At 41.7% G+C, this 27,715-nt stretch overlaps 3 protein-coding genes across 4 annotated transcripts in view; 1 reads left to right on the plus strand and 2 right to left on the minus strand.

Annotated features, from left to right (window-relative positions):
- Positions 1–27,715, minus strand: part of LOC308593068 (fatty acid-binding protein, adipocyte-like) — a 397,890-nt gene that overhangs the window by 32,797 nt on the left and 337,378 nt on the right. The gene's annotated exons all lie outside the window — the stretch shown is intronic.
- On the minus strand, positions 176–7,184 carry ZFAND1 (zinc finger AN1-type containing 1). The gene is made up of 8 exons (XM_081205088.1): positions 7,007–7,184; positions 5,718–5,760; positions 4,700–4,739; positions 3,669–3,796; positions 3,484–3,575; positions 2,457–2,578; positions 591–746; positions 176–477 (listed from the first exon to the last, which is right to left on the minus strand). The coding sequence occupies exons 1-8, from the start codon at positions 7,158–7,160 to the stop codon at positions 307–309; spliced, it is 906 nt and encodes a 301-aa protein (XP_081061214.1). The 5' UTR covers positions 7,161–7,184; the 3' UTR covers positions 176–306.
- CHMP4C (charged multivesicular body protein 4C) lies at positions 9,013–26,393 on the plus strand. Of its 2 annotated transcripts, XR_014010665.1 has the most exons (6): positions 9,013–9,584; positions 21,193–21,370; positions 22,583–22,691; positions 23,809–23,917; positions 24,319–25,510; positions 25,740–26,393. XR_014010665.1 is itself a non-coding variant. In XM_081205216.1 (5 exons), exons 1-5 carry the CDS (start codon positions 9,389–9,391, stop codon positions 24,381–24,383), a joined length of 657 nt encoding a protein of 218 aa, XP_081061342.1. In that variant the 5' UTR covers positions 9,013–9,388; the 3' UTR covers positions 24,384–26,393. The 2 variants fall into 2 exon arrangements, 1 of the variants encoding a protein (XP_081061342.1); XM_081205216.1 differs by having other exon boundaries at positions 24,319–26,393.

A 27,715-nucleotide genomic window follows, 5' to 3' on the forward strand; every position in this document is an offset into this window, starting at 1 on the left:
TTAGCGAGAATCTCGCGATCTGAATGTGCTGCCAGGGACATAACAGCTGTAATTAAAGGATTCCTTTGACAATCAACGATCATTTCAGTATTATAATTCGATTGTCTTGAACAAGCTCTAGTTCAAAAAGGCATCAACTCAGGAGCGTGCATTTATGAGTAATTCCTTGGACTACTTTGAAATGTACATAAATCAGAATTTAATAAATTTCTTCATGTAGGTGATACAAAATAACACATGATGAAAGTATAAACAGACTCTGTCTTTTGTTAGGCCTGACAATCACGTGCAGAGTGTTTTTCACGACTACTCTATATATGAAGTTGCATTTTCTAGAAACTGGACTTCATTATCAAGATATTCCAAGATCACATTTCCACCATTATTTAGTGGGGATTCTCTGTTGCTTATCCAAGAGGCTATTGTCTGGTCCAAAGGCAAAGCTTCTCCAGATGCCGGGTGGCAGAGTCGTAATTTCTGAAAATCCACAGAAAAGGGGGGGGGGAGAGATACCCTGTTGTTATTTCACAGCTCTCTAAAGAAATAAAAAATATTAGAACAATAAAAAATGGTTGCTGTAGTTGATTTACCTTAGCTGTGGTTTTGTTGTTATCATTCTTAAGGTTTGCTAAGGAAGCAGCAAAATCTATCACTTTACCAATGCTCCAGTTACTACTAAAGAACATGGGTTTGCTTTTCTCCTTACTCTCTTTAGGTAAAAACACTTGGAAGTAGATTCTCTCTGTCTGCAATAGAAAATGGCATTGACGTGGCTTTAGAAAGGAACATATTCCTCAGAAAGGAACTTTACAAAGAATCAGGGTCAGATAAACCAGAGAAAAAAGGTAAAACAACATATTCTCCAATTGTAAAAAACAACATGCACAGAATGTCCCCTCCCCAATGCCACTACCACCAGCTGTTCATGAGGCAGGCAGGCAAAGAAAACATCAGGTCCCTACTCTTGCTCTAGCTGGGATGGTTTCATTTCATTTTTATTAGTTTTAAAAATGTGTTGTAGAAAGGGGGGGTTATTGGGATGTTTTTGTTTTTATTATGTATTTTCTGTTTTTTTTATATTGTGATTTTATGTTGCGAACCACCCTGAGATCTACAGGTATAGGGGCGGGTTGATAGGGATAATGCTTCTCTAAAACATTTGTTTTTCCATTGTCCGATATGGAAAGACACTTGGGCAGAATGTAACTAACCACCAACAGAACTGTACGGAACAACCTTACATTTACAGAGCAAAATATCCTCTTGAACCCAGCACATGGAACCTCAGAAAAGGACAATACAAATGTACTCTTCGTGCCCTTACCATAGCAAAAAGACTGATACTAATGAATTGGAAAAATAAACTACGATTGGATCAAAGTCTACGATTGGATCAAAGACTTACACAAACTTGCAACATATGAACAACTTGCATATAAACACACTTGCCATGGATAAATTCAATGATATTCGTAATCCATTCTTACAAATACTGTAATAGGTTAAGATCTGGTGAAGTACAATAACAAACTTGTAAAATATACAGTTTTGGGTCCCCCCCCTTTTGTTTTCCCTTCTGCATGGGTTCTGTTTCTCTCTCTTTGCGTCTCACCATGCTGGCACACGTATGGTTATGTACCTTTTGAACTTTCGATAAAGATTGAAACTTTTAAAAAAAAGGTATAGGGGTGGGGCGGTTTGCAAATTTAATAAATAAAAATAAAATACAAATATTAGTTGAATGTTATTGAGAGTTTTGAGGACCTCAGTTGACAAGGATACAAATTCAGTGGTGCCTCGCAAGACGAAATTAATCCGTTCCGCAAGTCTCTTCGTCTTGTGGTTTTTTCGTCTTGCGAAGCACGGCTATTAGCGGCTTAGCGGCTATTAGCGGCTTAAAGAAAAAGGAAACAAACTCGCAAGAACTCGCAAGACGTTTCATCTTGCGAAGCAAGCCCATAGGGAAATTCGCCTTGCGGAACGACTCAAAAAACGGAAAACTCTTTCGTCTTGCGCGTTTTTCGTCTTGCGCGTTTTTCGTCTTGCGAGGTACCACTGTTCACTAAAACTATCCAGCAGCAATCTAGAATCCACTTACCTCGCTCTCCCCACAATTCCAGGTGTTTCTATCCTATACCATATTTTACATTTGTACAGAGTTTGATATACAAGGCTGCTGCATGTACAGTCCCTGTGGGAAGAAGATTTTACTAATGGGGCTTCATGGCTCTTTCCTTCAGGTCCTGCAGTCATTTATATTGCTCTACAAGGACAGTGTAGTAGACAACACTCTCCTACACTTGCATTCTATCGAGGGAAGGAGGTACCCCTTGCCCCCACTTTAGAAAACCCTGAACAAACACAATAGCAGAAGTACAGATATCACTTTTGCTTCACTAAATATGGGAGTAACTACAAACAGGTATGGTGTTTGGAGACAAATGAACGTGACTTACCTGCACCAAGGACTTATCCCCAGATGCGTGCATTTTCAGTTTCATTAGGGCCACCTTTGCTGCTGTTTCGCTGTTCTTTGCTCCTCTGCCTCTTTTACTCACTGTGGCTTCTTTCTTAGAATCTGAGATTTATGCATGGACTCATTTTAGTAGCTATCACCAGTCCCTCTCATTTTGCTAAAAATGAAATATGTACCAGCATGAATGTTAAAGCTTCTTCAGAACGGGTGCACTGGAACAATGTGCAGCCTTCTCTTGCTTGTGTACATAGGATGGAACCTCTGAGTACTATATGCTTGCCAGTAATCAACATGTGTCACTGAGAATGGGCCACACCAATATACAGAACTGAAGATGTTCAGGGGAGCTCAGATATGAAGGAACCAACTTGATCCCACAGGCCTGTCTCAGGGATGGTTTCACGCAATAAAAAAATTACTGCTCAATTACAGTTGAGAACTTGTGGGAATGAAAGTGGTTCCAATCCTTCATTATATCTTGCTAGCACAGAACGACTTATTCCTGCATAGGATTTCCACTTAACTCTCATAGGATGTAGACCCAGACGTAGCTCAAGAACACAGAAAAATAGGACAAGTCAATTACTTTTAGGAATTGTAGCAAGGAGATGGAAGTTGCAGGACCCATCCTTAATTTCAGGACACAATATGAAATATGAAAAACTTAGCCTCTCTTATTCTCTTTCTGTATCAGAAACCTTATTAAGGGCACAATCCTATGGCCCCTGAAAAGACATCCTAGGGACCTCGGCCATGGAGAGGGAGGTCCGTGAGCAAAGGAAGCCTGCCCTAAGAAGTCTTACCACCGTGGGTGTAGAAACCTGTGCTGTCAGTGCTCCAATAGCAATAAAAGTAAAACGGGGCATTCCAGGGGTGCTTTATCTACTGGCTCCAATGCTACCCTGTTTCTTCAGTATGTTCCCACAACAGGAAAGGAGGAGTCTACATACAGTCACATACATTCTGCAGCAGAAAACTGTATTTTTAGCAAGTCTTACTGTACCTACCTACAATATCTTTAACAAGCTGCTGGGTAACAGCCATGCGAGGTTTAGGGATTTCCAATTTTTCACATTCATGGTCCAGTTCATGGCGGTGACTGAAAATAATAGATGAAGAAACTCTCAGTAGTTAGTCTACAAGTAAATGAAAAACAAGGAGTGAGGTTGCTTAGATTAATTAATTTGCTCACCGAAAGCAAAACTGCTTTCCACAGGAAGGGCACAACACAGGTACAAGTTCTTTTCCATCACAACCTTTATATGTGCACAAGAAAGATTTGTGGTGATCTGGTTTCACCTCCCCACTTTTTAGATTTGCCTAAAACAATTTCAAAAGAAATTCATGTTACTTACAAATACACATCCTGAATTCTATTGAAACATAACTGGGCATTTTCTCCATCATGCATCACAGCTATTTAGTAGCTCTCTCTTAATAAAGAGAGAGGATGTTATGTTCTTAATACAAGACCACTTTTGCCAAATGCCAGGTGGAAAGAGACTGAGTAAAATAAAATATGTCCAGGAAGTTACTCCTAATGAACTAATAGAAGCCAATAATCTAAAATACAAGTGCTCATGCTCACTATATGCCTATGATTTATCAGTAACTTATAAGCAGGAAAAAGGACACTATAAAAGAATAACAGCAACTAAAAGCAACCAATTCACAACTTAAGGTAAATAATAAATACTCTCTAAGCAACTTAGGGGGAAAAGGCAGAGAATGGTCTGGTTTGCATGACATGCTAAGACATATTATGGGTTAGGGTGAACATGAGAGCTTGCAGACTCTGGAAGAGATCACAGCTGCTTTGTTCCAACACAGTTATTTTGGTGCTGCCCTGCACTTACCTAAGCCATGTCTTGCCTTAGCATGCCATCTGAACCCAGGCTTGAGGTTTAGCTGTTTTCAGAGGAACCACAAGCTGTAACCAAGGTTTGTCTTGTGCATTATGGCTTGTGGTTTCTCTGGGAGAGCTAAACCATGAACTCTGGTTTGGATGACATGCTAAGCCAAGCCATTCACCTAAGTCTCAAGGTGATTTACAAGCATACAATTAAAACATAATTTGGCAAAAAGATCATGTGAATTGCTGAACAAAAACTTACAAAGCATTGCTTGCAAAATTATTCAGAATGAGCTTAAGGGAACTTCACTGTTAACTAAAATATTCCAGAGGTGTTGAATGCTACAGATGATTAAAAATTATCAACTTACCTCAGAACAACCATGAGCAGCCCGACTTCTGTGCTGAAGACTTAAAATTACAAAAAATAAAGACCAACACATCATTAGTGTGTGAATTAACAGGAGAACAAAAAAAGACTTGGCGCATTTTTTCTGAAAAGTTATCTCAGCAAAACTAATCAAGAATGCTACAGCTTCAATTGAACAAAGCTTTAAAAATACATAATAAACATGCATATTTTTGCTCATTCCTCTCTTCTCTCTGTTTATTTGTTAGCTATGTTGTTTCCCAGCCCATCCATCCAAATGACTTAATCAGGGATGTGGAACTTGTAGCCTTCCAGATGTAACTAGATTATAACTTCCACCAGCCCTACCAGATGTCATGTTGGCTGGGCTGATGGGAGCTGAGAATCTAACAGCATCTCAAGGGTGGCAGGTTCTCTTTCCCTGGTTCAACTACAGATTCTAACCTCCTCAGGTTAGAATATATTTCATATGTATTCTTGTTCTTCTGTTTCTTTTAAGTGCCACAAAAACTGATGGTGCTGTACAAATAAGAAGAGCAGAGCAATCCTATACAGACAAATATTCCAGAAGGCAGTTAAGCCAGTGCATCTCCTGCATCCTAACTGCTCCTGGCCAGTGGATCAAGACCAGAGTGTGGGTGACAGTGTAAGCTTTCATTTTCTGACCTTCCATTGTCTCCCATGGGGTGAATTTAGTTACACCTGCATTTTTTGATATGTTATACTGAGCTTTGTGAGTAGCACCAGTGAACAAAGTGAGTCAGGATGCAATGCAACTTTGTCTATCCTTCTCACTTCACTTCACCACTCCCATTCTCACCCTTGACATGCCCTTTGGGGCATTTACTCTGACATTGCTCTTGCTGGTTTGACTTAAGCCAGCAGGGCTATCCCTCAGCACCCATAAATAAATATGCCTGGGTCAAGTCATCTATGTGTGGGGAAGGATATGCCTGCAGGGAGAAATTAGGATGTGGTATATCTGGGGAGTTAGGATTGTAGCATAAATTCTTTCTTACCAGAAGACTCCTGAGCAGCCATCACAAACAAAGGGGAGAAAATCTAAAATGAAAAAGATAACACTCAAATGAATTTTTGATATTTTTACTTTTCTGTTTAGGTTACTCGTGTTGTTTTAAACACGAATCTTTATTGTATCTCACTTTCATTTGTAATTTTTGTGTTTGGGTATTTTGTAACATTTCATTTGATCTTTTAAGAGAGGTTGTAGAGAGCTGTTTTTGGAAATGTAAAGCATTGTAGAAGTAATTTAAATGAATTCATATCTATATACGGTACATTTTACAGGTGCAATAATAAGACAGTGACAAAAATAAGACAGATAATCTCATATGTCAATCAACACCTGTGCTGAACCGAAGCTGAAGTGTTCTGGAAGCTTCGCTAATGGCATTTTGGTAGTCACGATAACCCCAGAGTTAACTGGTAGTTGTCGTAGCAATGAGCTCATATATGTTTGCATTCACTTGCTTTTATATAAGCTAATTGGCTGGCTTTGCTGTTATCCTTATCTGTGGGCTTGGAGTGCTGGGCTCTAAGCCCAGAAAGGGGAGCCATCTGTAAGGTTTGGGTCAAGCGAAATGACACATGCTGCTTTGTGTATAAAGAATGTAGACACTTTTGCTTGGGCGCAGACTAGCCATCTCCTTGCTGCGAAGTCCGTCCTGCATCTGCAAAGGCCAGAAGAACTGGCGGACTGATTTACTGTAAGTCTCCAACTTCCTTTAATAAAGCACTAGAACTGGCCGTTCTAGGGTTTTATATTGAGTGCAAGCTACGTTTTGTGATAAGACCATAAAATGAAACTTAAATAAAAGATAACTACTCTCCTACACATATACGCGCACACACTTGGCCTGGCAGACTGAGCTGTAGCGCATGTCCTTTTCTATCTAAGCAAATCGGCCACAGGATAAACACCTTTTTGCCTTTAGTGATAACCAGAGTCCTGGCTAAACTCCACTGGCTACCAAGCGACAGTCCACGCCCACTTCTGGAAAGAGCCACGCCCCTTAATTTGGTTACTGTCCACTATCTCCTCCCCTTTGCCTTCCACTCCCATAGAAGCAAAAAGCCGCGGAACAGTACATTAGGCTACACTTCCGGAAGGGCAGGAGCAGGAAGCCGCTCTACCCTCGAATCTCCATGGTGGTGCTTCTTCGTCCAATTCCAACTCGCCCCTCAGAGCTTAAACCTGAGACTCAGAAGTGGTACCATGAAGATGCACTTCCCCCTCCCCCGCCACGGAGAGTCCCATGGTCTGCCCTGCCGCTCAAGGGCTCCTTACCAAGCTGCCCGCAGTCCTCCACTTCACAGTGCTGCCCAATCTCCAGTTCCGCCATGTTGGTGCAAGGCGCATGCGCACCCCGCCACCATGTTCCGGCGGCTCTAAAAGGATAAAATGGGCTCCACCTCCCGAGCCGCGGCATTCCAAATAACATTGGGCGTCATCTAAGGGGCGGAGCTTGAGGGATAGGTGGGCCGGGCTCAGTGTAGGAGCAGCGCCAACCCGCTGTCAAGTGACGTCTGCCCCCTTTCTGATGAACTTTTGTGTGTGTGTGTGCGCGAGCGCACAGCGCATTTACTCCTATTTAAGTCTTGCCCGTTTCCATGGGACTTACTCCCAAGTAAACGTGCGTAGATTTGCAACCGCAATTTTTTAAAAAAATAGTTTTATATTCTACTTTTTATTTTGTTTTAAAGTTCTTAAAAACTTCCAGAGACCTTAAAAAAATACAGAGACATACAAAAGTCATAAATAGAAATTCTAGAGCTTTCCCACTCACCTAGACAGTATAAATTACTACTATATCACTTACCCAGGAGTAAACTTAATGGGCTTTACCTCTGAGTAGGTATGTCTAGAGTTGCATTATTAGGCATTAAATCAGTTTACTAGAGAGTAAGAGCCCAAGTATGTCAGTGAGGGTTACTTCCAGTTAAGTAACTATAACTTAGAGTCTACCTTAAACCCCACTGGATGTGAGGGATTTACTTCTGAGCAAGCATACGTTGCACTGTGCTGTCAATCATTTGAGGTACACGCGGTGACTCGTGCGGTTCATGACATAACTGCTCTCCTGACCACCGCTGATCAGTAGGAATCTTCCTTGCCATTACAATTTAAAATGACGCATTAATTACCTAGGGATCTCTTTGGCTTTTGAATCTATACATGTAAAGCGAAGGATTAATCAAGGCACGCTGTTTGGTAGTCATGCCTATTGTAAGCTTTATGACTAAAGCAAGATGTCATGGCACGAATGCTTAGCTCCCCGTGGCTTGGTATCCTTAATATTGCTGGATATTTACGTTTATTTTCAGTTTTTTCTAACATAACGCTGGATTCATTGTACCCCTCAACGAAGCAAGAACCGCGAAAACTAGGTATTCCGTATAAAGCAATATTAAACCATCATGCTGGATTGTTCCCGAATCCAGATCCTTCCTAATGCAACAATTTGGGGGTTGGGTGGGGTCAAACCCTAAAAATCCGTAAAATGCGAGTAACGTTGACCAGCCTCGATTCTGATGGACGGCAGCCGATGAAAGCTTATCATAGAATCATAGAGTTGGGAGGAACCCTGAGGATCATGTAGTCCAACCCCTTGCAGTGCAGGAACATGCAGTTGTCTCGTATGGGGATTGAACCTACAACCTTGTCATTATCAGCACCACACTCTATCCAGCTATCCAGGCTAATAATAATAGTCTTACAGTATTTGCATTTAGGTACCACGAGGATCTTAAGGTTTCCCAAGTTTTCAACCCTGCTCTGATATAATAATACAGTCATACCTCATGTTACATCCGCTTCATGTTACGTTCTTTCAGGTTACGTCCCGCCGCGACCTGAAAGTACTGGAAAGTGTTACTTCCGGGTTTCGCCGCTCGCGCATGCGCAGAAGTGCTAAATTGCGCTTCGCGCATGCGCACAAGTACCAAATCAAGCCGCACACCTGTGCATACGTCGCTTCAGGTTGCGCTCTTTTCATGTTGCGAATGGGCCTCCGTAACGGATCCGGTTCGCAACCAGAGGTACCACCACTAATAATAATAATAATAATAATAATAATAATAATAATAATAAGAAGAAGAAGAAGAAGAAGAAGAAGAAGAAGAAGTTATTTATACCCTGCCCATCTGGCTGGGTTTCCCCAGCCACTCTGGGCGGCTTCCAACAAAAGATTAAAAATACATTAAAACATCAGTCATTAAAAACTTCCCTAAACAGGCCTGCTATCAGATGTCTTCTAAACGTCAGATAGTTTATATCTTTGACACCTGATAAAGCCCCAAACGAATCACTGCTCAACCCAGGAATGTAGGGAAGGAATGAGAACGAGGGCGCTGGCGAGCATGTGCAGAGTGCAGCGGCTGTCCCACGGCTTGGCTGGTTCTTCCTGCTGGGGCTCCCGTTTGAAAAGAGCCTCTCCGCGGGCGCCGCACGTTCCCCAGGTGGCAACACCTGTTGCAGGTACGTGTGGGTCACGTGGCTCGGCCGTCGGCCTCGGGAGCCGCCGCAACAGCAGCCACTTCCTTCCCCTCCTGGCGCTTCTCTGGCGCGTCTCTGGGCTTGTTTTCTAGGGAAGAGCTCTAGGGAGTTGGGGGCGTCGAGGAGGCGCGATCGTATCCCTGGCAAAGGCGGCTGGTCCTCGGCGGGGCGAAGATGAGCAAGATCCACAAGTTTTTCAAGGGCGGAGGAGGCGCCAAGGGGAAAGGCAAAGGGGGCCCGAGCCCGCAGGAGGCTTTAGCCCGGCTGCGGGAGACCGAGGAGATGCTGACCAAGAAGCAGGAGTATCTGGAGGCGAGGATCCAAAAGGAGCTGGCGCTGGCCAAGAAACACGGCACCCGAGACAAGCGAGGTGAGCTTTGGCCCGGCTCAGGCCTTAGAAGGCACGATTTCAGGGTCAAGTTGGTCAAACTTTGTGGGGGAGGCGCTTTTAGGAAGCGGCGCCTCTGAACATGTGCAGAGCGCAAACGCTTTCGCGTCGGACTACCAGCTGCTTTCGCCCCAAACATTGTCGCTTTGGCGGTTGCGGTTCTCTCGCTTCCCACTCTTTAGGAATGTAATTGTCGATTCTGTTTGGAGTGGAGAGACCGAAGAAGGCAGCTGTGTCATAAAGTGTATTGCACCAGAGGCAGTTTCAGCTGGGTTACTGGAATGTATTGCATTTCTTTAAAGGAACCTTCCTCAACCTGGTTCCCTCTCGAAGTTCTGGACTACACGTCCTGTCATTCCTAACCATTTCCATGCTGCCTGGATCCTATGGGAGTTGTCGTCCAAAACAGCTCTCTAAATTAGTATGTGCTAAATAATTTTGCACTTGTATCTGTCTTTTACATTTTTCTGTTTATGTTGATCTATGCTTCTGCTGCGTATTACTTGGTTTTTGGAATCTTGCAATTTAAATCTTTGTTTTGTTTTTGTAAGCTGTCTTGGAGAGGAGTTGTTTTGCCTTGAAAGCTGAAGTATGCATCTTAGTAACTAAATAGTGCATTGGGTTTTGACTCAGAAGGCATAATTGGCTGTTGCTCCCTGTGATTGCATCCAGTACAAGCTCCTTCCCATTCTTCTTTGCAATCATACCACGTGACAACTGAGTGCAGGGTGTACACATACATTATTTCCTATACAAAAGTGATGACCTTTCCTGTTGCCAAGCTAGGATGCTTGCTCCCTAGAAATTCTACCTATGCTGCTCTCACACCCATTTCCTAGATAGAGAACCCATTTCCACATTAATGACCCCCCTAAACTGTGTCTATATGAGGCTATCTTTGTATACAGCCTCTTATTTCCTAATCACACTGCATCACAATGTGAACTTTATACCCACTAGAAAGTTTGTTACTTTGATCTTTGTTAGTTTAATAAGTAAATATACAACAAGAACAATCATCAAAATTAGTTTTCAAAGGTCTGCAGAAGCAGATTGTTTTAAAGATACTTTTGTATCAAAAAAAGATACCTTGCAATATGTATTATAAGGGACCATACCACTTCTAGATTTTGGGTTGTTAGTCCTGTATTTAGGCTGTAATCCTGAACACATTTGCCAGAGAGTAAATTTCATTATATGTAGCAGGACTTCCTTCTGAGTAAACATCCTTTGAATTGCACATCACCCTATACAAATGGGCTGAAGGCTAAGATTGCAGTGGCTCTAAAGCTCATTTGCGACTATCATATATAATTGTTTTAAGTTTCTAAAATATTCCATCACTATGAGTAGTTCTAGATGTATGAAATATTGCAAAGTAGTGACTTTTTATTGTATTTTTTTAGTTGCTGCATAAACTGTTACAAAAATAAACGAAAGATGATTGTGTGGTCTGTGCTGAAGTGAAGTATATTCTTAGATTTGTTGTTGGTCTTTATTGTTTGGCTAGAATCTTAGTCAGAATTAGAACTGTACACAGTAATTTCAGTGTTTCTTTTGCCTGCATCCGTAGACCCACCCTAGCTAGCCAATATAAATAGCTGGATGAAGTCATGTAGGTGTGTTTGAGATTTATATAACAGTACTTTGGAAGAATGGCTTTCTGGTTTGTGAGAGTGCTCCCTTTTCAACCTTCAATATAAAGGGAACTTGGACAAGGCACTAAATACTGTAGTTTCTTTGGAGTTAACCTCATTGAACTCTGTAGGATTTTACTTCTGAATAAGCATTGCTACATCAGAAACTGGCATGAGGCAATCCGAACATTTGTTGTCATTGTTGTTGATTAGTCGTTTAGTCGTGTCTGACTCTTCGTGACCCCATGGACCAGAGCACTGCCTCCCGCAGTTTGGTCAAACTCATATTGGTGGCTTCGAGAACACTATCCAGCCATCTCGTCCTCTGTCGTCCCCTTCTCCTTGTGCCTTCCATCTTTCCCAACATCAGGGTCTTTTCCAGGGAGTCTTCTCTTCTCATGAGGTGGCCGAAGTATTGGAGTCTCAGTTTCAGGATCTGTCCTTCCAGTGAGCACTCAGGGCTGATTTCCTTAAGAATGGAAGAATGATCTTCTTGCAGTCCATGGGACTCTCAAGAGTCTCCTCCAGCACCATAATTCAAAAGCATCAATTCTTTGGCGATCAGCCTTCTTTGTGGTCCAGCTCTCACTTCCATGCATCACTACTGGGAAAACCATAGCTTTAACTATACGGACCTTTGTTGGCAAGGTCTCTGCTTTTTAAGATGCTGTCTAGGTTTGTTGTCATAGAATCATAGAATTGTAGAGTTGGAAGGACCACAAGGATTGTCTAGTCCAACCTCTTGCAATGCAGGAATCTTTTGCCCAACATGGAGTTAGAGGTCAACAGTGGCAGGAGAGGATGAGGATGAAGGGCAGTTGCAAAGCTGCCACCCACGTCAGCGAATGCACAGATAGGCTGATCTTCCAAGGTAACCACAAAAGCTATGTGCTTTCATTGGTTGTGGTTACCTGGGTGAAACTGTTAGCCTGTAGATGTTTGTGGCTGGTGAATTCTATCAGAAAGCCTTGATTCTCAAAGATCTCTTTTGACCACAGTCTTACAATGCAATCCTATACACTTCTACTCAAAACTATGAGTACAATGGGTAAATGGGTATAGTACTGCAACATCAATGAAATGAGAGCAGCTTGTGGTGGTGCAATAGTCTGATGACAATAGAATTGTTTGAAGACCATGTTGTGGGCATGCTTGGTAGATCATGGTATAATTGCAAAGGAAAGGCAAGGGCAGTTGAATGGATTTAGACAGCATACAAGCAACACTGAAAACCTAAGATTTATTCTTGATTATGTAAAAGGAAAGTAACAATAACAATCGCCCAATACGCTGCCTTATCTTGACCAAGAGTGCTTTAATTTAGACTGATATCAAAGCAATGTTTGACTGTACCGCTGTTTTGTGAAACAAGAATATAAAAACGCAGAGATTTCACAAAGGTTTTTAGCTAGGAAGTGGGTCAAGGAAATCTACCCTGATGTGTGAGCTGTAGATAAGAAAACTTTTGTTTTACTTACAGAAAGGGAGCCAGGGAACAAAGGCAAAGTTGGCACCTGCAGTTTTGTTGTTGGAACAGCCTTTAAAGTTATGCAGACCTAGTCATCTTCCAGAACTCAATAATATATAAACACTGGTTTTTCTACAGCTTTCCACATAATCTATCAAACCTTGGCCCATTAGGGTTTGTGTGATGCTTCCACAAGCACAATATGCTTCCATGTGTAATAGAAAGAAGAACATGGGGATAATAATTTTATGATGAGAAACTGCTTAAAAACACATTGCAGATGAAAAAAACCTTTGAGTTGAAATGTTAGCTATAGGGCTGGGGTGGGAAACCTAGGACCACATTTCCTTCTGAGAAACCTTTATGGGAGCCAAATGTCAACAGAGGGCAGGGCCAGAGGCAAAAGTGGGGCAGAGCAGCGACTGTGAATTTTACCCTTGTACAATAGGCTAGGTTCCACCCACTCACCCACCCTCTCCCTCCCTATCCTCAAAAGTTGCAGAACCATAAATAACTCTGAGAAAACAGACTACTTCCTCTAGGCTCCACCGTCTCATGGAGAACTTCAAAGGCTTAAAGGGCCTGGGCCTGGCAGCGGCCATTCCTCCTCCATCCCCTAGCCTCCCTACTGATGTCCTCCTTGTGTCTCTGGGAAGCTTGTGCAGAGTGGTGGAGCAGCTGGGTACACTTGCCCCATGCCTTGGAGGGCTAAGCTGTTTGGAGGCCCCAGCCAGGGGCCTGCCGGACTTACGCTGTCATGCCAAGAACAAGACTCTGGCCCTGGACCTCAGATAAGCTCCGCACAGGGCTAGTTGCTGGACTGGTGTAATGGGAGGCATCTGGTTCCTCTGGGAAGGCACCCATGAGGGTCCAGGGTTTGGTCCTGCTAATTCTATCTGCCCCCCTCAATTACAGAGTTCCCTGGATCTCCAGCAGTTAGCTCAGAGCTCTGAATGTGATCTGGGTCCTTAGCTGATGCCTCTGAGGCCTCCAGCTCTGTGTCTTGATTGTTGTTGGATTCAGGGATTGTGGCAATCATGGGGACATTGTGGTTTCCATGTGTTTGTTTGTTTGTTTACTGCTCTTCATCCATAGACCTCAGGGCGGTTAACAACATTAAAATATAAGGTAAAAACACAAAATACATAAGAACAACAACAACAAAACTGCCACAAACCAATAACCCCACTCTCCCCATTCCCATTCCTCCTTCCCTCTGCAGTCCCTGCTTGTCCTCAGCCTGCTGCAGAGGCTTCTCAAGTGCTCAAGGGGATTTTTGTACAAGCAGAAATCAATTGCACAAGCAATTCAGCACAAGTGGTCCTCACCCTTTGAATATAATTGCATTGTGTAAATCTTTTGTAAGCCACTTGAATAGCCTCTTGAGGCTACAAAGCCCAAACTTGGATACCCTTTTGAGGCTATTTACTAAATAAATAAAGTAATCCAGAAAAACAAATTTTCATAGAGTGGCACAGGCTTAGAAGGATTGTTGTCACTAATTATATCAACCTATATGCGGTAGATGTCCATGACATCCAGATCATAGAATGATGGAATTGTAGAGTTGCATGGGATCCCGAGGGTCAACTAGTCCAACCTCATGAGATGCAGGAATCTCAACTAAAGCATCCATGACAGATGACCATCCAATCTCTGCTTAACAACCTCCAAGGCAAGGAAGGAGAGTCCACCACCTCTCATGGGAGTTCGTTCTACTGCCGAACATCTCTTACTATCAGAAAGGTCTTTCTGTTGTTTAAGTCCGAATCTCCTTTCTTGTTACTTGAATCCATTGGTTTGGGTCCTAGCCTCCAGAGCAGGAGAAAACAAGCTTGCTCCATCATCCATGGGACAGCCCTTTAGATATTTGAAGTCCTTTAGGTTATTAGAAAATAATCGCATTTGCATAAAGCAATGGGCATATTTTCCAACAATATATTTTTCCTTGCACCAAATGTTATTAGTTGTTATTTGCTCAGAAAATGTAGCAACACTCTTGTGTAGAAGATGCATAGCAAGTTGTTGGTAAAGTTGAAGTATGGGATTAAAAGAAAAAGCCTGGGGGGCTGGTAATAGATAATTAACATGTATGTACTGCTGGTGGTGTTTTGCATGTCTTATGATGGTGATCCGCATTCCATGTGTTTGACTTAGCCATCCTGACTGTTGTTACTTGAGGTTGGGCAACGCAAGAGTCAGGCAATGATGCAAATGTTTCATGTTACTGTAGAACAAGCCTAGCGACATGTTATTAAGAACACCATAGCGAGGCTGACGTGCACCCATAAATATCTCAAATACCGCTTTGTTCCAGTCTTCTAGGAAGTCACTTCGTAAGCTTCATTTGCAAACTACAAAATATAAAAAGAGGCAATAGCTTACGAATTTCTTATTATAAAATGCACAATTGGTTCTCCCCAAGATTTGATGCATTGGTGCATAAGAACCACATTCGATTTGAAGCAGGAGATCCATCATCAGGGTTTGCTGTAGTCTATAAAAGTCAAATTAGCAGCCCACTGGTGGGGAGGGGGAGCTAAGAGTGAGACCATCATGGTCCTAGGGAAAAGGGAATTAAGCCTTTCTTCTTGATTGGTTTCCTGATTAAAATGCTGCTTCATTTGTTTCGTCAGGCAAAACACCGACAAATTGAATGGGTACCTGATTTTTTGTTGTTTCTTTGGAAGGGTGAGATTATAGCTGGGAAAATGATACAAAGAGAAGAGTTTGACTCCATTCCTCCAGCACCATAATCCTGCTGCAGTCTCTACCTTCCTGCCCAGTGCATGTCTTGCTCTGGACCAGAAATTCAATTTGGTTGTCATTTAAGAGTGAACCTGTCGAATCCACGCTTTCTGAAACAATGTGCAAAACCAAATGCAACCATCCTTCAAAATTCACACTTTCCTCCAGTTTCTCCAGACAAGTAATGCATATGTAAATGTGCGTATTAGGGGAAAGTTTATCTAAAAAGCATATACAGTCATACCTCAGCTCCTGAACGCCTTGGGAGTCGAACGTTTTGGCTCCTGAATGATCAAAAACCGGAAGTGAGTGTTCCAGTTTTTGAACATTCTTTTGGAAGCCAAACGTCCAACTGGGCTTCCGCAGCTTCTGATTGGCTGCAGGAGCTTCCTGCAGCCAATCAGGAGCCACTTTTTTGGAAGCTGAACGTTTTAGAAGTTGAACGGACTTCTGGAACGGGTTCTGTTTTATTTCCGAGGTATGACTGTATTCGTGAAAATACCATTACATTAGCAAAAATACTTTACAAAAATGTGTAAAAAAGGCAAACATGCATACAAAAATGTGCTTATTGTGGGAAAATTGTACTAAAATATTGATGGATTTTCATGAGGCCTTTTTTTAAAAAAATTGCAAACTGATGTGGAAATGTGAAGAATTGAACTTAAGACTGGACAACTGAGAAACAATAATGGACAGATTCAGCCACTGAGAGAATTGTTTTGTAACTTCCAGAGAGTTTTATAAGAAAAAAGCACCTTCTTCAGAACAGGAGTGGCTCAGATCTGCTCCTGCTATTCTTGCAACACAATAGGTTACCCTGTGTAATAACTTCAGCTGGGAAACTTTGTGTGAATTTCTAATCTCATGCCAAGAGAAAACAGGGCTTAGTTCCTTAGAGTTGTCCTTAAGCCACAACTCAGAGCCATAATCAGTTCTCCCTTAGTATGAATGTCTTTAAGCCATTAATCAACTCCAGAACTGATCCAGCGGCAGTCCACATGAGGCACCTCCTAGTCCTGACACATGAGTTAAGAGCCCTAAGGATAAATATTTGTCAAATGGTGTGCAATGGAGCTGATCTACTTCTTTTAAGTGTAAATATTGAGTTTATTGGAACTGTGGTAAAGGAAGCTCTGTGAGATTTGCTTAAAAACATATTATCTTTATAGAGGGTGGAAACCTTCTCATTTCATTGGTTAACTTTCTCCCCTAAGTTTATACTGAACATGCTAGCATTGCTTCATTTTGTCTCATATGAGATGGGCTGTATCAGAAGTAGACATAGGAAACTGCCTTACATTGGGTCAGACACTTAGTCCACCCAACTCAGTACTGTCTGCACTGACTGGCAGCTGCTCTCTAAGATTTCAGGCAAAGGGTCTTTCCCTGCCCTGCTTGGAGATGCTGGAGACTGAACCAGATGCAAAGCACATGCTCTAACATCAAGTTATCAGTTTTTCCTTCACTCATAAGTAGCCCTTCCCAACATGTAAGTGTAAACTGAATTGACAGACTATTTTTACCTTTTACTTTAAAAAAAGAAAGAAAGAAAGAAAAGGAATGTTGTTTAAGCCTGTTGATATTTTGTGGGAGGGGGTATTGTTTTTGTTTGTTACGGTGGCATGTATTTTTGTGTTTTTATGTTGTTGTTTTTTATTTTAACATAACTTTATTGAAATTCATAAATAACATACATAATATACACACTCTTAATTTGACAAAAATGAAAACAATCATGTACTGATTCTCTTCTTTGGATTCACAAAAATTAAACTTAGTTTAAATTTATACAATCTCTTTTTTCCTATCTTTTTACTGTGGTTTTTATGTTGTAAATGGACCTGTGATCATCAGATGAGAAGGGTGTTAATAGAAATTTAAACACCTCAGGTTACAAACACTTTGGGTTACAGACTCCGCTAACCCAGAAGCAGTACCTCGGGTTAAGAACTTTGCCCCAGGATGGGAACAGAAATTGTGCGGTGGCAGTGTGGCGGCAGTGGGATGCCCCATTAGCTAAAGTGGTACCTCAGGTTAAGAACGGTTTCAGGTTAAGAAGGGACCTCTGGAATAAATTAAGTTCGTAACCAGAGGTACCACTGTAAATGTATTAAAGTAAATACTAACAAATCATGAGTAGAGTCCTATTCATGTGAAAGAACTTTTTCTTTCCATAGTTGCTTTTGTTCCTTACCCTCCCCACACCAATAAACCCCCTCATTTCTGCTCCAGTAGATTGGGGAACCTCTGGTGTGTGTGTGCTGTAGCTAGTAAAAAATTGACAAATAGCTGCTGGGGAACAGAACTTTCTGGAATCCTGCCTATTGTTACACCATGATCATTGAGTTTTGTGAAAATAATTGTGGTTTAATGATTGGTGGAGAATTCATTGCATTTCCATTTGCTTCTACATTTTATTTTGAAGGGTACAGTTTTGTGTATGCAACTGTAGCCTCTGCCTTACTAGACTGTACGCTTGCTGTATTTTCTTTCTCTAAAGGAAGTTTTCATATTATTTTTTGAATACAACTGTTGTACCAAATGAATACTTCTGTAATTAGAGAAGAATCCAATATCAAACTCTACCCTTGATATTTCTCTTACTACTGCAATTTTGAAATTGTCACTCTTTAAAATCGCAGCACTCTTAAAGAAAAAATAAACAACTAAAGATAAATCTATATAGTCTTGCGACCTGTGATGTTATGTTTATTTCCTCAGATTACTCTCTGTTTCTTCTCTGGTTTTCTTCTGTTTCTGAAATCTTTGGAGTGGGAACCTTCTTTTTCCGGTCTTTCAGAATATCTTGTCTGTGAAGTAAGTTACTCTCCAATATTGTGAAACCACCAGGTTAGGTTATATTGACTGTACAGTAAACAACAAATGTGCATTTGCCAATTAATAAAGAAATGGTTATACTGATAAGCAAAGCCAGATTCTTGAGCCTGTCTCATCCACTTCTGTGAAGCAGACAGACAGATGCTCGGACTCTGACTTTCCAGAGTGTTGGTTGGTCTTTCACACCTCTGCAATTGGCAGTCCTATGTCTACTTTTTATTTTCATTTCTGAAACTGCATATATATTTCTGACTGGATGGGGCCATACAGTCTTTAGAAGGCTGAGAAGAATTTTTTTTTTGGTATAACAGCATAATGGTTTCATATACCGGTATTTATCTGTATACAATTCAGGGTCAAGCTGAAGGGAGCGGCCTCTGTTTTAGGATGTTTTGGATTTCGAATTTCATGAGTTTTTAAAACGCCTGTGGAGGCAGGAATGAGGAACCTATAGCTGCCCAGTCCTTGTTGGACTCCAACTGCTATCCGGCTCAGCCGGCATGGCTGCTGGTCAAGAATGAAGAGAGTTGTAATCTGGAGGGCCACAGGTTCCCCACTGGCTTAAGGAGATTCGTATGATCCAAAGACATATATTTATGACTATATGTTTTTATTTTGATAAATCTCCCCATTTGTAGGGGAATGCGGGTAGCGCTGTGGGTTAAACCACAGAGTCAAGGACTTGCTGATCAGAAGGTCGGTGGTTCAAATCCCCGTGATGGGGTGAACTCCTGTTGCTCGGTCCCTGCTCCTGCCAACCTAGCAGTTCGAAAGCACGCCAAAGTGCAAGTAGATAAATAGGTACAGCTGTGGCGAAGGTAAACAGCGTTTCCGTGCGCTGCTCTGGTTTGCCAGATGCGGCTTAGTCATGCTGGCCACATGACCCGGAAGCTGTACGCCGGCTCTCTCTGCCAATAAAGCGGGATGAGCGCCGCAACCCCAGAGTCGGCCACAACTGGACCTAATGGTCAGGGGTCCCTTTACCTTTACCTTTACCCATTTGTAAAAATGACTGTATATATGCTAAAGCTAAAGGGAATGAATTCTGTCTTCCTAAAAAATCGTATTATAAAGGCACTAGCTGTTCAGATTCTTATGGAGTTTCCTGGCATGAACTCATTCCATGCTGCAGTTGTTGGACTGGTTGAACTGGGTCGTTCTTGAAGCATGGAATCCTCTTATTTCGGCCACAGTGAACCAAAGAAATCCCAGTTCTGTTTATGCACACCTGCTGCTCAACAACTTCGTTTGGGTTGAATGCAGCAGTTATTTTTCTCCCCCACCACTGACTTCACATTCCAGTGAAATCTCTAAGCATTTCATTGTCATTAGATCCCATTAAGGAAGTGAATTAAGGCTGATCTTTTTCCTCACCAGCCTCCTTCACAAATACAGCAGCAGAGCTGTATTATTCTGTGAGACACTCCCAGTTTCCTGAGTGGCACTAAGTTCAAAGTACAATACTGCTCAGAGTTTCACTTTGTTTCAGAGAACAGATCAGTGGAGATGCAGGGTGTTCTAAAATCAGTGCCTTTTTTCTGGGGATACTCAGACCCTAAACATTTTGTGAATCTTTCTACTTTTGTCCATTTACTGTGTTTATTTTCCCGAATTTGAACTATAAAATGGTGATTTTCTTGAGTCAAAATGAGAGTACCCCTAGACATTTTTAAAGAAAAAAGCAGTCTAAAATATTTGCTCCCCCTCCCCCACCAGCTTTTTTTTTTTTTTTTTTTTAGGCTGTAGCCTCTTTCAGTCTCCCTGCTGATTTTCCAAATGTGTAATTTTGCAGATAATAAATTGGGGGCAGCAGGGCTGGGACCAATTTTAAAGATTTTCTAATTAGTTTTATTCCCTGGAATTATTTTGATCACACTTCCATGGATTTGTCCTGGCAAGTTCCATTCTGGAAGCAATGCTAGAAATACAGAATTTGCAGAATCTGTGGCAGATTCTGGTTAAAGCAGATTCCGGACACACCGTCCTAGAGTTCATAGGGCTACTGATACCTAGCTTTGCCAAAGCTGATGAACCAATTCCTGCCACTCTGCTTGTGTTTTGATGTGGCTGTTGCATCCTTCATAAAAGGGTGGGCCATTTAGGGCAGGGGACCTTGTCTAAGAAATACAGTGGAAGGAACTGCATGATCTCTGGAATCCTTAAATTCTGCCCTTTTGTAGAGACCCTAATACCTGATTTAAGTAAAGCTTTGGGGCGGAAACACTCACAAAGCAGAAAACAAAACAAATAGCCACAATTCACAAGTAAGTCTTGCATTCATCCAAGGGGATTTTCCCACTTTTCCCAACTGAACACCATTTATTTCTGCCCTCCTCCTCCTTTGCTTTGTAACCAATTTCTATTGAGACAGATTTCGAGATGTGAATGCCAGAAAGCCCTACTGGTAATGTGGAATTAGTTGTTTCTTTCTCTGGAAGGTGCCTCTGCAGTAGAGGAGAAAGTATCCCAAGTGTGTGCTTTTTGTATCTTATCTCTGAAATATCAACATCTTGCTTTTATCTTGACAATATTTTATCCCTTAGAATGTTGTTGCCTCATTTTCCTCATATAGATTGTGTTGCCTCTTGAAAGCTATGGAGGGACCCTGGGTTTTTTTTGTGTGTGGCCTGATGGATTCCTAAGCCCTCTTCCTTTCTTTATTTTTATCTGCTACTCTGCCTTATTTGGTGTGAAGCAGTACAATTTGCACTGCATTAGGACAGGGGTAGGGAACCTGTGGCCTCCCACACATTGCTGGACTCCATCTCCCATCAGTCCCAGCTAGTGGTCAGGGTATGCTGGGAGTTGAAGTCCAGCTGCCTCTGGAGGACCACAGGTTCCCCGCAGCTGCATCACGAAAAGCTGTCCTGCTAACCTCTGCTTGTTACACCAACAGCTGCACTGCAGGCACTGAAGAGGAAAAAGAGATACGAGAAACAGTTGACCCAAATTGATGGGACCCTTTCCACCATTGAATTCCAACGCGAAGCCCTCGAAAATTCCTACACTAACACGGAAGTGTTCAAGAATATGGGCTATGCAGCCCAAGCAATGAAAAAGGTGCATGAAAACATGTAAGTGGAAAACACACTGTCAGCTGTCCGTTGGAAATGCCCTTCGATGTTAAGGTTACCATTGGGTTTGTTTTGGTTTGTGCTGTTGTTTTCGTTAGATCCTCAGGTGTGGCAAGATTTTATGGGTAGACATTAGGGGCTGAGTGTGGTATTTTTGGCTCCTGTGGTGTTTTTGCAGGCCCCGTGGCAGTCCAGATTAACATGATTAGCTGCTCCCTGTAGTCTGTGCTGCGCTGAGATTCTGGTGTGCAAAGCATGTGCTGAACTGATGAGCTGCAAGGGTGTCCTTCCTTTCCATTTTAGGTTATGGCCAATTCCTTTGTGTGTGGGGAGGGATGACTCTAAAACAAAACAAGCAAGCAAGTTCATGTTCTGGGGGTATTAGACTACTACAGTGTAATGTATGTGGGGCTGCCTTTGGAAACTGCCTTTGGAAACTACAGCGACAAGGATACTAACTGGTCATTGCAAACACACCTCAGTTGTGCTTAAAAAGCTCCGGTAGCTACCGTCTGTTTCAGACCACACTTCAGAGTGCTGGTGCTTAGCCCTACATGGCTTGGGATGTGGATTCTAGAAGGAACCTCTTCCCTCGCATCAACCTGCCTGTGTTCTGAAATTGGTCGTGGTGACTAGGGGTGAGGGTCCAATGTTGTGGCAGCCCTTATAGCATTTTCTCACCAGGGAGGCTTGCCTTACACTTAAGCTGGAAGGCTGCGTCCACAGTGTCCCTTTTGCTAGTTAAAGGGACTGAGATCCTGTGCTGTCTTTGATGCTGAACTCCAGCAGCTCAGAAGAGATTTTTGTGTGTGGAGGTGGTGAGGGAAACAGGCTCTGCAGGGGAAAAGAGTTAAGGCAAAAATCACCTTGCCCCTTCCTCCATAGTGAATAGAACTCTGATGTGCCAAGTCTGACTCCAACCCAAAGTCTCTTAGGCACCAGCTGAACCTGCTGTTTTCCTGGGCTTTTTAACATCTATCGCCGCATTGCAGGGGGTTGGTCTACATGATCCTCAGAGTCCCTTTCAACTCCACAGTTCTATAATTCTGTAGATGTTCTGCTTGTTTTTTTATTCCTTCTCTTTATTCTGCTGTTCTTTGGTGCTTCATGATACTTCTGTGGTTTTTGTCTGTTTTCTGTCCCACCCTGGTAACTTTATAAAATGTTCATGCGTGGCATACAGGTTCATTAAATCAACGTTTGTCTCTTCAGGGACTTGGACAAAATTGACGACATGATGCAAGATATCACTGAACAGCAAGATATCGCTCAGGAAATCACAGAAGCTCTTACCAGAAAAGTTGGTGATGACTTTGATGAGGTTAGTAATGAAATTAAGGACATAAACTAGATGCAGACTAAATATCACTGCTTAATTTTATGCTCGATAAAATCTTGTCAGGCTGGTTGCCAAGCACTTAACACCTGTCTTTAAGTGCACTTCAGTTCTCAGTTGACTGAGGAGATAACAGTTTAAATGGTGGGAAATTGGACTCAGTACTTCCCTGAAGAAAATTTTCAGAACTATATGTGAGACATGCTGATGCACACACCCAGCGATGTTTAATGGTCTTTGAATCACAGAATTGTAGTGTTGGAAAGGGACCCTGAGAATCATCTAGTCCAATCCCCTGCAATGCAGGAATCTCAACTAAAGCAAAGCCTCTACTACAAAAAAGGCTCTGTATGTGCGTATGGGTGTGGTGCTTTGATTTGTAATTGATTGTAGAGTCCTGAAGATAAGTCTATAGTCAAAAATAATACTAGTCCTTTTCCCACATACAGTGGAACTTTGGTTCTTGAATGCTTTGGTACTCAAACATTTCTGCTCTCGAACACCGAAAACCCGGAAGTGTTCCGGTTTTCAAACGTTTTTTGGAAGCCAAATGTCTGATGCGGTTGTCGGCTATTGTTTCTGGGGCGCCTGCACCAATCGGAAGCTGCGCCTTGGTTTTTGAACGTTTTGGAAGTTGAACGGACTTCCAGAATGGATTACGTTTGAGAACCAAGGCACCACTGTATATCAGCTGACATATGGGGCCATAAATCATGCTTCCTGCTTGGATCAATTGCACGAGCAGCCAGTCCAGTTGCATCTCCACCTGCCCCACACCTGCTATCACATATGACATCAGGTGTGCAGCAGGTGGATGAGATATGGAGACAGTGGCCCTGTGAACCAAATAATGATGACTGGCAAACCAGATATGGCCCCTGGCGCAGAGTTTCCCCACCTCTGACCTATGCCAATCATGACATGACAACAACCCATTTTCCAGTTTAATAAAGCTTCCCTCCCTGATTGCCTGGAACAGATACTTACTTGCTACTGGCAAGTAGGCGAGTGGCTGTTTACATGGCTGCCATTATTAGTCTCTTGAGATAGTGGACCCTGTTTCTCAAAACATAACCTTCCATTTTTTTAAAAAAACTTTCAGGATGAGTTGTTGGCAGAACTGGAAGAACTGGAGCAAGAAGAACTAAATAATAAAATGGCAAATGTTCGACTACCAAGTGTACCAGCTACGCCGCTGCCTTCCCATCCTGGTAAACTTTTTTATTTCTTATGTTAAGCTGTCTGCTAATGATATATGATATAGAATGATACAGGTGAAATAAATTTTAGTATATATATCCTGAAATTGTCAAGATTTCTGGTTGGATGAACAGGAAGAATTGAGACAGAATACACTAAGTAAAGAACAGGTTTTTTTAGCACTGAGGTTCAAGACCCAAGACCTGGGTCTTACCTGGCACTCTGTGAGTAGTTCTAGTGCATACCTTCAATTGACATCCTCCGTGGTGATGATGATGAGTCTTGTATTTCAAGTGATATAATTAGAATTTGGATCGGGTGCATGATGGCATGGCCAAGACTTCCCATTGAGTCATCATGTTTGTACCTTGTTTTTATATTCTAACAGTTCTTGCACATCTCTTGGTTACAGCATCTTCAAGGAAGAGGGTGGAAGATGAAGATGATATGCAGCAGCTTGCGGCATGGGCTTCTTAACAGCAATCTACAGGGTTATGGGAAACGCCATGGAAGAAGTTTATGGAACAGTCTTTTGTTTTATACAGAGCATGGCTGTGTTTGATACAGTCCGGCATTGGTCCCTGGTGGGATTTTATGTCTGTATGTATGTGTATATGTACACATGTATGTATATGTGTGTGTGTGTGTCTGTATTTTTAAGAGAGCCAGGATTACTTAAGACCTGTACTTGAAGTGTGCCGCCTTCTTCAGATGCAGCCTCATATATGAATTTCTTTTTTCATACAGAAGAAATCTGATTTTTTTTTTTATATTACCGGTGAAAATTGACTGGGGTAGTCTATTACTACTACACAGTATTATCCTTTGACTCTGAAAGCTCTGTGTATAGGTACAGGCATGCATGCTTATTACTTGAATTAATTGGTTCTGTTCCATAGAAACTTTCAAAACTGAGAGCCGATAAATGCAGCTCTCCCAAGCTGTTGCTTTTCCTCTTTCGTACGTACTGACTTTTGCTTGTACAGGTTGCAAACCCTGTTTGCTGCAGAGGATGGTATGAGCAGGCATGTTTCTAATATAGAGCAACATCCTCTGTAGAGTTTCAAACAAGTTTGGAGTTGTTGGAATATGTGGTCCATTTGGTCCCACTAGGTAGAGATGAAGGAGATATTTGATTTCGTTTGCATTTTAATGCACACCTCCCCAAACAACACACAAGCCGAAATGCACTTATCCTTCAATATTTGCACTTTTCTGAATTTTGCAATGCAGTTTTCCAACCAAAAGGTGTCTGTTAAGAGAGTTTGCATTAAAATGTGTTACATTAGGAGAAATTGCCTTCACAAATATGTATAACAGAAGAACCTCACAAACCGATTTGGAACTATGATGAACCTATTTTAAAATCTGACAAACCAACAACTGAGAGACACCAAAATTGGCAGATTCATCTACCCCTACAGGGTGTTGTGAAAATATTTGTCTAAGTCCTGCCAGAGTTTTGTGCTGTTGGATTTCTTTGCTTTCTATGGGAGTTTCCTTCCATGTAGCTACTTGTTCACTCGGGGTCCTATATGGAAGAGTCAAAGACTGATGTGGCACCTTAAAGACTAGGACACTATCTTTGTCAAGCGTATACAGTGGTACCTCGAGTTACATACGCTTCAGGTTACAGACTCCGCTAACCCAGAAATAGTACCTCGGGTTAAGCACTTTGCTTCAGGATGAGAACAGAAATCGTGCTCCAGCGGCGTGGCGGCAGCAGGGAGGCCCCATTAGCTAAAGTGGTGCTTCAAGTTAAGAACAGTTTCAGGTTAAGAACACACCTTCGGAACGAATTAAGTACTTAACCCGAGGTACCACTGTATATAGAAAGCCAACTTGGGTCTTGTATAGGCACATAACACATGAAGAGCTCTGCAGTCTAAAATGCTGGATACAGTTTGGCTTGCTATAAGTGGCTAAATTCCTCCGAGTTTTCGTGTGTTTGATTGCTAAAATGGAGTTAATTTTAGCCAACAAAGGTAGTTGAGTGGAGCATGTTTGATGGGGGGGGGGGGGAGGCAGGTGGGCTGAGAAACCAGTTTATAATGGGTGTTTGGTTATGTGACCAGCCGACTTAAAACTGATTTTATCAAACTGTTTTAGCATGGAGGTTACAGTCCACTAAATCAAAGGGCTGACTTTATGCTGGAGAATAGTGGGCAGAGAATGGACGAGAATCTTCTGTTCCCCTCTTCCCACTTAGCTTTCTTTTAACACTGAACCTTTCATATTGCCATGCCTATTATCAAATGGAGAATCTTAATAGGTTTTTAAGGTTGTGGATTTTGAAATGTCCTCCTTACACTCATTCAGTTTCTTTTTTTCCTTTTTGCCTGAATGAAACACATTACAGTGGAATAATTTATATAACTTGAAGTACCAAATTTCAAACAGGGTCATTTTTTTTGACCCGGGAGAAACAGAGCTGGGTTTCAGATGATTGGATAATGAAGGTGCAAATAAATATATTGTCTGAAAATATTTGTGTTTGACTTGGCAATTGTTTTTCCTATCTTGCTGTAAAGCAGGGGTGGGAAACCTTTGGCCCCTTCAAATATTGTTTGAATAATAATAATAATAACAATAATAACAATAATAATAATAATAATAATAATAATAATAATAATAATAATAATAATAATAATAATAATATATACCCCACCCATCTGGCTGGGTTTCCTTAGCCACTCTGGGCGGCTTCCAGCAAAATATTAAAATATAACAATTCATCAAACATTAAAAACTTCTCTAAACAGGGCTGCCTTCAGATGTCTTCTAAAAGTCAGATAATTGTTTATTTCTTTGACATCTGATGGCAGGGTGCTACTGAGTCCCAACCAGCTTGGCCAATGGTAACACAAATTATTTTTAAAGGATGTGATATTAATATGGCTTAATATTCCTATGCTTTGGTTCATCATTATTGGGGATGAGTTACACATATTTTCTTCACCCTGATGACTGATGCTTAATCATGTAATACCCTGGGAAATGTGACACTCATACCCAACATCAAGTAATAATTCTTTCATGGATCAGGAGGTAGGTGGGTCTCTGGGTGATTTGCAACAGATTTGGCAAAGATTTCTGGTTTTAAGTTGTTCAATAATAGCAAATTTGACTGCTTAAGTGAAAGCAGCTTGGATAAGAATTGTGAGCCGAGGTCTATTCTGGTACAGTACTCAAAACAAATCCTGTGCTCAGCAGCAGCTCAGAGCCACTGTAAATTATTGTAAATATGTATTTTTAGTACCTGGCTCTAGGTAGTGGATGTCCAGGTTCAAATACAAGCAGATTGTGTAGTTCGAAAACCTGCTCCCTCTGCTGTAAATGATCCTTTGGCTGTGTGTGTGTGTGTGTGTGTGTGTGTAGAGAAAGAGAGGGGGCTGCATTCAGGAGAGCCTAAAAAAGCTTTTGTGTGTACAACTGTTTGAATCCTGACCAGCATCCACTATGACAAGTATATTTATATAGATTTTGGATATAGAAAGCATGAGCTGTTGAAATCCTTTGATAAAATGATTTTAAAAATTATTTTAAGTTAAAATGCTATTGGTGCAAATTATTTTTCTGCAGTTTATATATAGAGTCATGGCACATTTTGGCATGTTCTCTCTCTGTCTCCAATTTCTTCTTTATTTTTATTTTTATTTTAAAAAAAACAACCCCAAAACTAGCTAAGAGTTGCTTGGTAATGTTGTTTCTCTTGATAGGTGCAAAGCAAGCAAGCTGAGGCTGAAGTCTTATTAACTAGGAATTGCATCATAGTGGATCAGGTGTTGCTTTTCTTTAGGTAGAGTCAA

This window comes from Podarcis bocagei (assembly GCF_964188305.1).
Source record: "Podarcis bocagei genome assembly, chromosome: 8".
Lineage (NCBI taxonomy): Eukaryota > Metazoa > Chordata > Lepidosauria > Squamata > Lacertidae > Podarcis > Podarcis bocagei.